The 12,970-nt window shown below is 50.6% G+C and overlaps 4 protein-coding genes across 4 annotated transcripts; 3 read left to right on the top strand and 1 right to left on the bottom strand.

The window, feature by feature from the left end:
- Positions 1-832: 832 nt before the first annotated feature.
- Positions 833-1,666, top strand: BU24DRAFT_130011 (uncharacterized protein). The gene has a single exon (XM_033521008.1). It carries the CDS (start codon positions 942-944, stop codon positions 1,419-1,421), a length of 480 nt encoding a protein of 159 aa, XP_033388281.1. The 5' UTR covers positions 833-941; the 3' UTR covers positions 1,422-1,666.
- Positions 1,667-1,956: 290 nt separating this feature from the next.
- Positions 1,957-6,001, top strand: BU24DRAFT_365699 (uncharacterized protein). The gene is made up of 3 exons (XM_033524276.1): positions 1,957-2,397; positions 2,483-5,556; positions 5,681-6,001. Exons 1-3 carry the CDS (start codon positions 2,387-2,389, stop codon positions 5,794-5,796), a joined length of 3,201 nt encoding a protein of 1,066 aa, XP_033388280.1. The 5' UTR covers positions 1,957-2,386; the 3' UTR covers positions 5,797-6,001.
- A 1,906-nt stretch (positions 6,002-7,907) lies between these two features.
- On the bottom strand, positions 7,908-8,613 carry BU24DRAFT_342069 (uncharacterized protein; the record flags this gene model as incomplete). The annotated part of the gene is made up of 2 exons (XM_033523301.1): positions 7,908-8,069; positions 8,140-8,613. 2 exons carry the CDS (start codon positions 8,611-8,613, stop codon positions 7,908-7,910), a joined length of 636 nt encoding a protein of 211 aa, XP_033388279.1.
- Positions 8,614-12,442: 3,829 nt separating this feature from the next.
- On the top strand, positions 12,443-12,962 carry BU24DRAFT_419544 (uncharacterized protein; the record flags this gene model as incomplete). Its single annotated transcript, XM_033527243.1, has 1 exon — positions 12,443-12,962. A coding segment is annotated over exon 1 (233 nt), but the record flags the coding sequence as incomplete, so codon positions are not given.
- Between the last annotated feature and the right edge of the window lie 8 nt (positions 12,963-12,970).

The raw sequence follows: 12,970 nt of genomic DNA, 5'->3' as shown, positions 1-12,970 counted from the left end.
TGCCCGAGACCAGTTAGTTTTCCGGAGATTTGAAGGTGCTATGCGATTCTGCGGGCATCAACCGCCGTGTCAACAACATCGACACATTTGAGAAGAAATCAGATCGTGGTGCCCTCTTTCCGAGGACATCAATATCCTGCCCTCATTTCCGCTGTCCGTGTCTGCAGTATATGGATTGCAACTGTCATGTTGGTAGTATTAGTACAAGAATAGTATCATGTGAGTAGACTAGGTGGAGTTCTACAGCTTATCGAAAAAGCGACAAGTCGGACACTGAAGCCTATTCTCGTTCTCCGGTGGTCATATGTGAGACAAATGCAGTGGTACATATACTGCATACGGAGTACTATGGATGAGTTCCAAAAATGCGTATATACGTACCAGCAACACGAGCTGATAACGGATCTACACATTGCAAAATTGAATCATGTCAAGTCTTTGGCCACAAGAGGAAGGATATGTCACGGACTGTCTTTGGATAGAAGTTGCCTTTTTGGAACGTCAGACTGCATTCGTGCGGTGGTACACAGTTGGATATGACCGAATGAGCTCCTGGATACTTCTATGAGGCACAGCTCACATGCTGAATGGGGAACGAGGTGCATAGAGAAAGTCAGAAGGGAAACTCGGGAATCCGACAAAGCAATACCATCGGGCATTGACTCCTCGAGAAGCTCACTGGTCCCAGAAACCGTCGTCCAGAGGTCAACCCCTGGAGACATGCACAAAGGTATAGGCCAAGCCAATGGAGCATGTGAAGGAACACTGTGTTGCAACGGTTTCGAAACAATCGGCCCATACTGTAGTCGGCTGTACAGAGCACACTGCAACCTTTGATGAATGCATGAGAGCAACTCCTGTTCCTGGTCACCGTTATGAAAGCTGTTCCCCGCCTTGGGTGAATCATGGGGGTTCCAGTGGATGGACAGTTGGCGGCGTAAATGGAAGTTGAGCGTGGGGAGGTTGTCAGGGCCCGGGTCCCCCCTTCCCCCCCCTCGCGATGGCGTTCGTCAAGCATCCACCCACGCGAGGCCGGCCAGACCAGGGACCATCAATTGGGAGAGTTTCCATACTCCATACCTAGTCCATACGACCACACACGACGTAGGTGTGTATACCGACTACTGCAGTGCTTATGCGCCCAGGGGGAAGCCGGAGAGGATAATAAGGCTGTCAGCATGCCGTCCCACTGGACTTGCTCGGAGACTTGGATGCGATTGGCAGCTGCGACAACGTGTGAGCCCGTGAGAGCCCTGTGCCAATCGAATCTGTTCGTAGTCTTCCTCGTAAAGGATGAATGCAGCAGTGCAGTACTCCGTACTGTGTACAGTCCCAATGGTAAGGATAACCGTTTGATTGTGCATTGCATGGCATGGATGTCGACGTCGAGGGATGCGATAGATGCTCCCACTCCAGTCTAGGCGAGCACGCACGGGCCCGGATTAACATTATATTCGAGTAACGGGTAGAGATAGGGCGCGGACGGCGCAAATGGGAGACAGGAGCATGTAAGAGGCCGGACAGAGGAGTAGTAAAAAGCAACAAGACCGCAGAGTGTCCGGCCGTTTGGGGGAATTGAGGGAGAGTAAGTGGCTCAAGGTTGAGATTCGAGGTCAGAGGTTAAGCCCAATCGGGTGGGAGAAACGTTCGTCCCGCTTCAAACACAACTGATAACTTCGAGAAAACAGACTAAAATATGATGAAGATGATGAAGATTGTGAACAAGATATCATTCCACTCCACTCCTGGCAAGTAATCCGACCAAAACTCCTGCTATCTCCATTGATAGGTTACCCACCCCATGTCAGTGGTGTAAACTGTAAAGTACCCTCGCCGCCTGTCCCATCCTATCGACCGACGCCCACCCTGGCATCTACTCCGGTCTTGGAAAAACTGATCCTCACCCATATCCATGTCCATGTCCATTGCATTGTAACTAGCATCGTGCGAAGAGTTCCGCCAATACCGATATCTCCTTTATTTATTTTTTTGCTGCTATTGCTTTTGGGCGCCGTGTCTGGGCGAGCAGAGAGAAGAAATACCCAAGTACCAAGTCATGGTCCAACTGCCGTCATAGCTTGTGAACTCTCCACCGCCGGCCGACTCACCCCACGCTCTTCCGCTGCTGTCAAAAGATTGGAACTACACACAATACGCTACATATCACACGCCTTCGACAAGAGAGGAGTGGCACCTCGCCTCCAGTCGCCCACATCACGCCGTGAACACTGAATACTGATAACCTCGGACCGCTTCTTGGTCGCCTGCGTCAAAAACCCAATCCCTTCCTTCCCTTGACTGTTCCATTGCGACTGGGCCTGCGGAAGGCCTCCATGACTACAACCACTTCCTGCGTTTCCCAGTGCACGCGACAGCTACATATGAAATGGCTTCAGGGTAGGCGCAAAGCTCATTCTTGATTTCGCTCCTTTCCTACCGCATGTTGGCTGGATATAGCTTCCTCTAACATCATTCCTCATAGATCCATGCGCGAGACCATCAAGGTCCTGAATTCCACCTTCTCCGCACCCACCGCCCCATATCCCTTGCCCGACGAGATCATAGAGGCTATCGAGACCTTCCTAGAAAAATACAGTGAAATCGAAGACCACGATTCCCAGCGCTTCCATGACGATCTCCTCCCGATATACACAAAGCATGTTGCTCCAAACCCGGATAAACTGGGATCCTTCCTCAGTGTGCTACGACTTGTGCGACCGGCTCTGACCGGGGAGACTCGACTGGAGGACTGGTGGCGATTGGTATTGCAGCCGACGATAGACAATGCAGCGCATAAGAGGAGGGAGATTGACGACGTGCGGCAGATCATCCAACATATTCTGATCTATGATGCGGACGAGGATAAAGATGGGGCACATTCGCGGCTGTCGGGACACTTTCTCAAAAGGCTCATTGATGCATATCTCTCGAGAACGAAACTACCATCGTCACCGGAAGAAACAATATCTCTGGAAGACGACCTTATTTCCCATGAACTCGAGACAATCCTGGTAGCATATGGCCGGAGCAAGCCGAAAGAACTTCTTCTTGTCGTGGACCGTCTCTTTGTGCAACGGCAGTATCGTATCCAGGCCTTGAACCTTCTCAGTGCCTTCGTCCGACTGCAGCCACCCCACCTCTACTTGGTTCTGGAAACACCCCTCATCCAACATCTTGAAAAATGTCTGCTTATCGATACATCCGAAACTGTCATTGAGATGGCGCTGATGACATTGATCATGTTTCTTCCCCACATAGCGGGATCGCTACCTACTGACCATCATCTCGCCAAATTATTCCTCGTCTACAGCAGACTTATCTGCTGGGACAAGTACGACGTACCACTGAACGCAGAAAACAAGGAACATGATGGAGAGATGACGGAAGACGAGTACTCGGATGAAGAGGAAATAGACCAATCGTGGGAGAAAGCAACGCACGCCGAAGGTCACTCCGGCCGGTCATTGACAATCCTTCTACACTACTTTACCTTCCTCTATGGCCTCTACCCTCTGAACTTCATGAGCTTCACTCGAAAGGCAAGGAAGTATCTCAAATCACTAGACTTCCCGGGAGCAGATGACTTTGAACTCGACCAAGATCTTATTCACAGCAGGACAGAACAATATCGACGAGTGCACCTGCTGCACCCGAACATGTTCACTACTACCATAGAGGACGAGCTAAAAGAGAACCGATGGCTCAAGAGTGATCCTGCCGACATCGTCACCGAATGCATGGACCTCTGCATCGCTGTCTCGACGACACTCGACGATCCCGGTCCACCTCCCAGTACGAGGCTACCAGACCTTCCTGTACCTCCGCCGGTGCCAGGCACGGATGTTCCGTCCACCGAAGATACAGGAAACGAAGCAGCCGTTAGTTGGAGGAACACCCAATCGACAATGTTCGCCCCGTCTGCCACGGGTCCTCCTGAAGACGCTGACATGCCGCCGAAGCCGAAATCAGTCAAATCTTCAAAGTCGGCATCTCCGTTGCTTAAAGGTGCGGACATCATGGACTCACCGACACTTCCGCCAGTAAAGGAGAAGCAAGACTTCCTCGGTACCAGTCTGCTTCCTCCCCACCATCTCGGGTCTTCTCCCCCTCGAATTGGAGCGCTAGCTCACGTGCTCGGGTCTGGGTCCGTCTCACCCACGCATTCCGAATACCAGAACCAAAGTATGGCGTCCCTGCAACGGGAGATTATGCTCCTGCGCAACGACCTAAACTTCGAGCGGTACCTCAAGCAGCAGCATTTGGTCCACATCGGGCAATTGCAGAGAAAGCATATCAAAGAGGCGACAGCCGAGGCAGAGACACAGAACCTCATCAACACCAACCGCACCCTAAAGGCCCGGCTCGCAAAGGCGAATGAGCTGTATGCGCAGCTTAAGAAGGAGACCCTCACGAGCCGGAGCCAATCGAAGAAGTGGGAGGGCGAACTGAGCGCAAAAGTCAGATCGTACCGGGACGAGCAAAAGGCGTGGCAGTCAGACGAGGGAAACCTTCGCCACGAGCTCACAAAGTCGCAACAAGACTGCGAACATTTGAAGAAGATGATTGAGAAGGCCGAGGCAGAACGACTACAGGCCCAGCAGCGCGCGCGTGCTCTCGAGGCCGAACTAGAAGACTATGGCAATCTCAGGCATCAGCTCGAGGTTGTGCAGGAGAAAGTCATCTCCTACGAGGGTCAGACGAAGGACTTGGCCGCATTGATGCGCGAGCGGAACCAGCTGCGGAATGATCTCGAGGTCGCCAACTTACGTCTAAACAGTAGGGAGCTAGAGCGGGAACGTTCGTTCAAAGCGTACGAGAGACACATCGGCGACTTGGAAAAACGTCTCCAGGCAGCCGAGAAAACAACCTCGAAATCCGGCCAACTCCCGCCCTCCGTCCAGCAAATGCTTGACTCCACCATGGCAGCCAACAACGCGAAGCTCCAACAGATGAAGAACACACACTACCGCCTCCTGGACCGCTACACCGACCTAGAAATGAAATATCACGACCTAGAAGCCGAGCGACAAGCCGAGCTCGGCCGCGTCCACGCCGAACGACAACTCTCCCACCCCGAATCACCAGAATCCCAAGTCCAAGGCCTCGGCCTGAGCCGCAACTTCAGCCTCCGCCAATCCAGCATCTACACTTCCAAATACCCACCCCTCTCCACGACCGAAGAATCCCCCATCGTCCCAGAGGACTACGACTACTACCCAGACTACCACTCCCCGACCTCGATGCCCAGCCCCACGACGCCCGCGTCGCCGCCCCGCCCCGTACGCATGGAGTCCCTACCTACCAGCACTAGCTCGAACCACCACTACCCCCGGATTATGGTCAGGGACACCGTGCCGACCGTGGGGCTCGGCCACGACTTCTCGGCCGCATACGACGCGAGCCTCAACGCGCACCTGCAAGCCGCGCCGGCGTCCGCGCCCCCAGAGGCTAATTCCAGCGGCAAGAGCACCTTCTCGCTCGACACGAACAGCAGCAAGGGTGACAGCAAGAAGGACAAGGTGGTTCCCAAGTCGGAGGTCAGGGTCTACGGTCGTGGTAAGTCTAATCTAATTCTTCCCTTTTTCATCCCCCTCCCTCCCTGTTCATGACATATCATGGCTTTTCATGGCATGTTGTTCCTACACAATAAAGATAGTAAACTGACGTGTTGACATCACAGGCGGCGCGCAAAACATCGGCAAGAAGGTCAAGGAGGACAAGGAGAAGGACAAGGCGAAGAAATCGGGCTCGACAGCCAAGCCGTCGACGTTCCGCGGTCTTAGGTTGGGTGGATGAACGACCGATGAGAGAAAGGCAGTGGAGTTAATTACCATTTAACATAAGAAAGAAAGAAAGACCTTCTCACACCCTGGGATCTTTTGCACGAGAGAGGAAAAGGAAAAAGGAAGAGGGGAAACGGAAAAGAAAGGAAGTGACATCCATCATTTATCGTGCCTTGAAAAAAGAAGTGTACCACAGTTATATATCCCCATTTACTATGTTCTCAAGCGCGGTTTCGATAACTCGACGTGATGTGAGTGATGTTGATGATAAGAGGTGTTTCAACATCTATTTTCTTTTCTTTTTTTTTTTCCCTCATTTCTGCGCAGTTTCTCGAACTTCCGATCACCAACCAGGGCTGTTCGTGTTTGCCTTGCTCGTGCAGGCGGACCTTCCACACAGACAAATATATATACGTACATACATAACTACATTTATCCATTTATGTATATCATGAGCTGGGGATGTGAAGAATCGTAACATCGAAAGAAAATTTGCATGTGTACATTTTTTGAACCCTTGAGAATAATTTTACATTTATCTACTCATACATACCTAGGTATCATCTATCCCACCCAATTTTCTTACCATCGAGGATTTAAGACATTTTATTTTATTTTATTGCTCTTTCCTCGTCACGGGGCCTCTCTCAACGAAGTCTACTGTTTTTCTGTTCATTTCTACCCTGAGCCTGATCGCGATTGAAACTCCATCTTGATCTGATCAGGTAGGAAATCCTGATATCTTATCTAGCGAAGGTTTTTGGCATGGATGTACACATCGATTGATTAATTGACACGACACGATGATATCGTACACCCGACCATCATCTTTATCGAATTTAACAACCCCTTAGCCTACTCTACATCGACATTCTCCATGCTTACGGTTTCAGCCCTATCACTTCAATCGAGCAACTTCACCCATCGAAACAACGTATGTATGCATGTTAATCGTAACACAGCATACCGCTCGTCGGGCCAACACCACCCATGTTAACCACGCGAATTCGATCCTTCCGCCGACATATAATACCATCGAAAAGGCTATCTCTAAGCCTCCTCTCGGAGGAGATGTGGCCAACCAATGTCAGGACATGCAAGCGCTCGCTGTTCGATTGATAGTTTCGAAACGGTAAGCTGAAATATCGGACGAGGGGCCAGATTCTTGGCGAGGAGGGGGAAGGCGTCAAGATTCGGACAGTTCTGTTTTTGGTGACGATTGGTTAGGAGCTGACGGGGCCAGGTGTTCGGACCTGAGGCATGCTATGTTGGTTGTTGAAGATACATCTGGATGCGGCGGAGTTGAGGCGGAGACTGGGAGGTGCCAATCAGCGAGCAGGACGAGACAGGGGCTGACATCGAGGCCTGGGGCAAACATACACCCTCTCCTACTGATAAGGTTACGTGATGGATGCTGTCCCCGTAAAATAAGCAATTAGGCGGGCAATTTGTTGCACAAATGTACAGGATACAAACAGATAGATCAGAGATCCTGACAGATCAGGCAACGAGGCACCCGAAGAGAGGTTGATATCCAATATTGCTGGCAAAACGTTTGGTATTATGTATTACAAGTGATGTAAGGAGGAATGTAGTGAAAATACATGTAGATGAAGTAGAAGAAGAAGGTATATGACTTGAGTTTTGCCAGTTTATTCCTGTTGTTTTGAATTTTTTGTTCGCGGTTGTGTTATGCTGCTTTCGCAGAACCAGCGATTGGTAGATGGTTTGATGGTTGCATATAGAATGCGTATGTGACCCGACTGAGCATTTGCGCTCTTGCGCTCGACCGCCTCCAGTCTGTCTATAAAAAAGGTATCATGGCCCGTGACCGAAAGTGACTATGCAACTCCACGGAAATGCGATAGATGCGAAAGAAGACAACTCGAAAACAAAGGGAAACGAGACATAGGAAACAGCCATAACGTGTCAACATGCCCGAGAGGCAGGGGATTGATAGCTGGAAGAAAACGCCGATTTTTGGGCCACCATTTGGCCAGATCCAACAGAAAAGGAAATCGAAAAGAAAACAACCCAGGGTATCATGCAAAAAGCCGTCAAGTTATAGTAATCATGCAGCGAACAGCGAAAGAAAGAAATGTGACTCCAGTGAGGAACGAAGAATCAAGGGCATTCTTCTTTTGGCCCTATCGGTAATTTCTCGTTGAAGTTGATTATCGGGAGGTTTGGTTTGTTTTTGTGGGCTTGTATTGCGCTGATTGCGAGAGTAAGGAGAGTGACGATTTCGGCGGAGGCTGCGCCTGCTGCGAGGTAGAATGCCATGCCCTGTTGTACTGTTAGTTTTTGTTTCCTTGACGCGTACTTGCAAGATGCGAAATAGAGGGGTACATCGTACCTGTTCGGAGCACACGGCGCGGTACTGGAACCTGCCATTGCTCATGATGTTCCGGTTGCTACACGCGTAATGACCTAAGCTAGCTTTGCTGGCCTTGTCGAGGAGTGTGAAAACAACGAGGGCGGTTGCCCAGAGGATGACACCAAAGCTTCCGGCAATGATGCGATAGGCGTCGCGCGAGCGAATTGGTCGGCGGAAGGAGCGTTTGAAGGAAAGGGAAAGAATGGCGACGGACGCGATGAAGTTGGCTGCGGCGATGAAGAAGAGAACGAGGGTCGGTGCGAGATTGGTCCTCGCAGGCCAGGTCATGGGCAATTCTCCTTTGCGCAGGTCGAGAGAGATGTTGCCGCGGTAGATCTGCATGGTGTGGACAAGCATGCCGGTGACGGAGCCGCTGAGGACGATGATGAGGAGTCGCAAGAAGGACCTCAGGCTGCTGAGCCAGTGAGGCGGGCTGGGGATCTCGGTGTGCATGTAGGCGGTACTGTACGAGCGACCTGGCCTGGTACCGGTGGGCTTGTCCGACTTGTCCGTCGACGAGGAAGAATAGGCTGAAGGGATAGAAATGGAGAAAGGGAGTGACTTGAAGGAAGTCACGGACGAGAAGGGACGATTGGCATTGATGGTGAAGGCCGGTCGGCTCGTATACATATAAGCTTTGGCGGGAGCCATGATGGGTGGTAGAAGTGGCCGTCTTCGGGGTAGCGCGAGGTACTATGAGGCCAGTTTGTATGGTACTCGGAAGGGCATCAAAGGAACAGCGTGTGCGGAGACACCTAATTCGGAGGAGGATAGGTGGTGGTAGTAGGTGAGAAGGATCTAGGTCGATGGTGAGACCCCTGAGCGAGCGTAAAGGAGGGCGTGAATGCGTGAGGAGGTGCGTGAGGTATTGTTGACGACGGAGGCGAAGGCGAAGGCGAAGACGACAACGACGACCACGACGACCACGACGAGGATGTTGATGTCCAAGGTTGGAGGGGAAAGAAGAGAGAGTGTGTGGAAGAGAAGAAGGAGAAGGAGAAGAAGAAGAACTGGAGAAGAGAGATTAGGTGGATTAGGTAGATTGTAGAGGATTAGGAAGGAAGGATTGAGAAGGATGGAAGGAGCGAATGTGTAGGTATACAGACAAGTGTATACAATTATTACTATGGGGGGAGGTGTAGAGTCTGGGAGAGGCAGAGGAGAGTGGACTCAGTAGAGTTAGAGAGTAGAAGGAGGGCGGAGGCGACGCGGCGCAGGAGAGAGCATACCGGATTCTAATACCTGGGCGGTTTAGCAGCAGGGGGGGACGAAGGAGACGAAGGAAGGAAGGGGCTACCCGCCATCAATACCGTAATCTAATTCAATAATACCATAGCTCAAGCACCAAGTACCTACCCTACCTAGGTACCTACTACCATCTATGAATCCTCCCCTCAAGACAGTTAGTCAGTTCATGACTCAGTATCTACACAATCGACTACTATTTAAAAGTGAGCAACAAATTGGTCGATTGATTGACTGACTTTGCTCATGACTGGACTGCTGGACAGTTGTGTAAAATACAAAGCTGTGTACTCCGTAGGGGGAGTATAGAGTATAGAGTACTAAATCGAGAAGGCTGTGAGGCTGAGCAAGCTGCAAGAGTGTGGGTGGATGGGTGGATGGGGCGGGCGGCGGGCGGCGTAGCGTAACTGTTCAGTCTACGGTAGCAGTAGCGTCCCCCTGTTATGCCTCTGCCTCTTTTTGATCCTCCTTTTCCTTCTCCTACACAGTAACAGTATCTTACCTACACGGCACAGTAGACAATAGTTACATAGTTTACTACGGGATAATAAGCCGAAGAGTCCCCCCGTCCCCCCGTCCCCTTCACCTTCTCCTCTTTCTTGGTCGAGGCTTGGTGGAGTCGGTGGAGGGAGTGGAGGGAGTGGAGGGAGTTACTGTTACTGGAGTGGATGGCCTAACTGGACAGGCACCCACCCTTTTCCGTCTTTGCCAATCCCTCCATCCCGTCCTAATCACGTCTAGCCCAGACGAGGTCTACGTAAGCTTCTCTCCCTCCACCTTTTTTTTTTTCTTATTTTCTGTTAATAATTCAAGCTTGGTAGTTACACCTCTTACAATTTGACGGGTTGAAACTTGTAGATCGTGTAACAGGTAGGTCTTACGTTTGCTTGTTGCTCGTAGTGCAGAGCACGGGGGAGGGAGATTGTTATAGTTCGTGTGCGATATGTTAATGTACCGTAGGTAGTTGCTGGATAATGCTGGTTAATCCCATATGCGAACAGGTTACTGCAATGAAGATTACTGCCACGATCTATTATTACCACCTCAAAATGCGGGTGGACGTGGGCTGCACGCCAGGTCATTGGCTGACCTCCCACAATTGGAAAACTGTTGAGATCAATATATCCTGTCTTCCTTATGTCTGCAGCCATCGCCCTGAACATTCATGATCTATCTCTGATGATGATATGATGCGCACATTGTTGGATGGAGGATAGCAATGGTTTTTGTAGGGGATATGTTCCAAAGACAAGGGAACTGTTTCCGGACATGGAGACTACACAGTAATTGGTGATAACTGAAGATGGGATGATGGGACGACGGTGGACCAGTGGGGGAGATGAGGTTGGACGGATTGGGATTGGTTCCATAGACCACAGACAGGGCTAGACATCTAGGCAGCCAAGGCGTACTCGGGTCTCTCTTGTCTCGTCTCGTATGTACTCGATTCGATTCACCGATTCATTCGTTAATTCTATTCGCACTGTTGGCTACTCCTTTGCTTCTACTACTGACAAAGAGACAATTCATAGAAGAGAGCAAAGACAACAGATGACGAGACTGATCTGATGGCAAAAAGGACGACTAAGGGGGGTGGGTGAGAATAGGATTCGGATTAAAGCTCATCAGCCAAGACCTCTTGTGATTGGTCCGGCGTTTTGAAACCGCCCCAGCACGTGCGATCCACTCCCATCCATGGCCGGGGGGTATACCAATCCAATATCAGCTAGTCCCGATCTGTCCTCACCCAGTGAACAACCAACATGGGAATCCTAGGAAGCAGGAAAAAGGCCATCCAACTATCGCCATCATCTTCAATTTACCCATCATCTCTATTCTATCTGGATAACTACAGAAACAGGATACAGGATACAGGATACAGGTTGCTGGTGATGCAAGATAGAACTTCAATCGTCTAACTGAGACCACATTATGCCTCTGGACAATGTATTATCCGATATCCATCCTGCTTGAATTCTTCTACTCCGTAACTTCTACTCCGCAACCCAGTCACAACCCTGGTCTGTCGCAACATCTCTCTCGTCGCGTCTCATCTCCCCGGTCCGACGATCCTCTTCGTACTGCGACGTAGTATCTGTTCTGTCCATCTATCTTTACTCCACTACTCCACCCGCTGCAAACTCCCGTCATCGTCATCGCCATCGTCATCGGGCATTTCACTTCCCTGTTCTCTCTCTTAACCATCTCCCTCGCAACTTTTCAATCTACAAGTGGGTAGTCTGGTATCGCGAAAATCTTATCAACACGTTGTGCACCCCCAAAGAACCCAAAAGGATCACAATCACTACGGCAACAGCATCTGTCGTGCAACTCCTTGTGTCTCCAACAACAGTTGCTACAACTCCGCATCGTGATTATGATCATGAATCTGAACGTAACAACATGCAATACTCTGCGCATAACAGAACAATAGAACAGGTAAACTATAGCTGTCGCACGGCACTCACCCCTCCTCAGATCCGCTCTCCTCCCAAAACCAACCATCTGTCCTCGTTATCATTCGTTCCTCGCACACAATAACAGCCACCACTGAGTGTTGGTGTCCGCCCACTACTGCAACCCACACCACAGCTAGTTACAGTACAATAGTTGACTACAACCTGCGGCTGGACTACACCTACCCATGAGTACAGCTTGCTTGACAGCAGCTGCAACAGCTCTCCAAGTCCGCGTTTCCGCTTGGCTTTCTTCTGCCATCGCTGCCCTGCGTCGCCTGCAGCGCATGCCAGCGCCCCAGCCACTGCAAAACCCACCTAATCCCGCCAACCTACTGCATTCACCTCCTCGTAGCAGCAACTGCTGCCGCAATAACTCCCACACGCAGGGTGCCGGTCGTCTGCCATCATCCATCGCCCGAAACCCACCAAGAATACCGGTGAACGCTGGTACAGGACAGAACACTCGGCCTGGCAAGGTTGCTGCTCCTGTACATACGGCCCTCCATTCCTAGATCAACGAGGCACAGCTGTGCTTGTAGTAAAGTTAACGTCTTCGTTGATTTCATTAGATTACATCTATCGCAGGTATTGTAATCATAACACATGCTCTCTCGCTCTTCTAGGTAATTAACCTCACAATGCTGGGCATCCATCTATCACCACCAACAAACACCGAGTATCGCCTTTGGCTATGCAGAGCCGGCCATATTTAGTATCTCTCTCGCTCCGCTGCGTTTTGCTTCACAATGATGATGTTATATCGTTTCAATGCTCTGCCATGGCATGCTATGCCCTTCAGCCTCGATCCCTTCAGGCATACTGTCTATGGATCAAATCACCAGACCGAGCCCATCAAAGGATGAAAACAAAATTGAACGTCGTAGCAATGGACTTGAAGACGTGTCTGGCCACTCCTCCATTCCCACTCCCATTCCCTCTTCGCCCCACTCACCGCACGCGCCTCAGAAACCGCAGTCACAATACTCGACAGAGCATCGTAGTTGACGAATAAATATTTTGATACAAAAGTCCACGCCCGCATGAACACTATGAAAGCCGTCCGCACCTCAGCGCAACAGAAGCGCGCGGATTTCCCAACTTCTACA

The sequence above is a fragment of the Aaosphaeria arxii genome (genome assembly GCF_010015735.1).
Source record: "Aaosphaeria arxii CBS 175.79 unplaced genomic scaffold BU24scaffold_2, whole genome shotgun sequence".
Taxonomy (NCBI): Eukaryota; Fungi; Ascomycota; class Dothideomycetes; order Pleosporales; genus Aaosphaeria; species Aaosphaeria arxii.
This window is presented reverse-complemented; position numbering and strand designations above follow the sequence as displayed.

Bases quoted from the DNA above. Each gene is read 5' to 3' on its own strand.
- BU24DRAFT_130011 (XM_033521008.1), top strand. From the start codon at position 942: ATGGAAGTTGAGCGTGGGGAGGTTGTCAGGGCCCGGGTCCCCCCTTCC.
- BU24DRAFT_365699 (XM_033524276.1), top strand. The intron at 5,557-5,680 runs GTAAGTCTAATC...TTGACATCACAG, and splicing joins GGTCAGGGTCTACGGTCGTG to GCGGCGCGCAAAACATCGGC.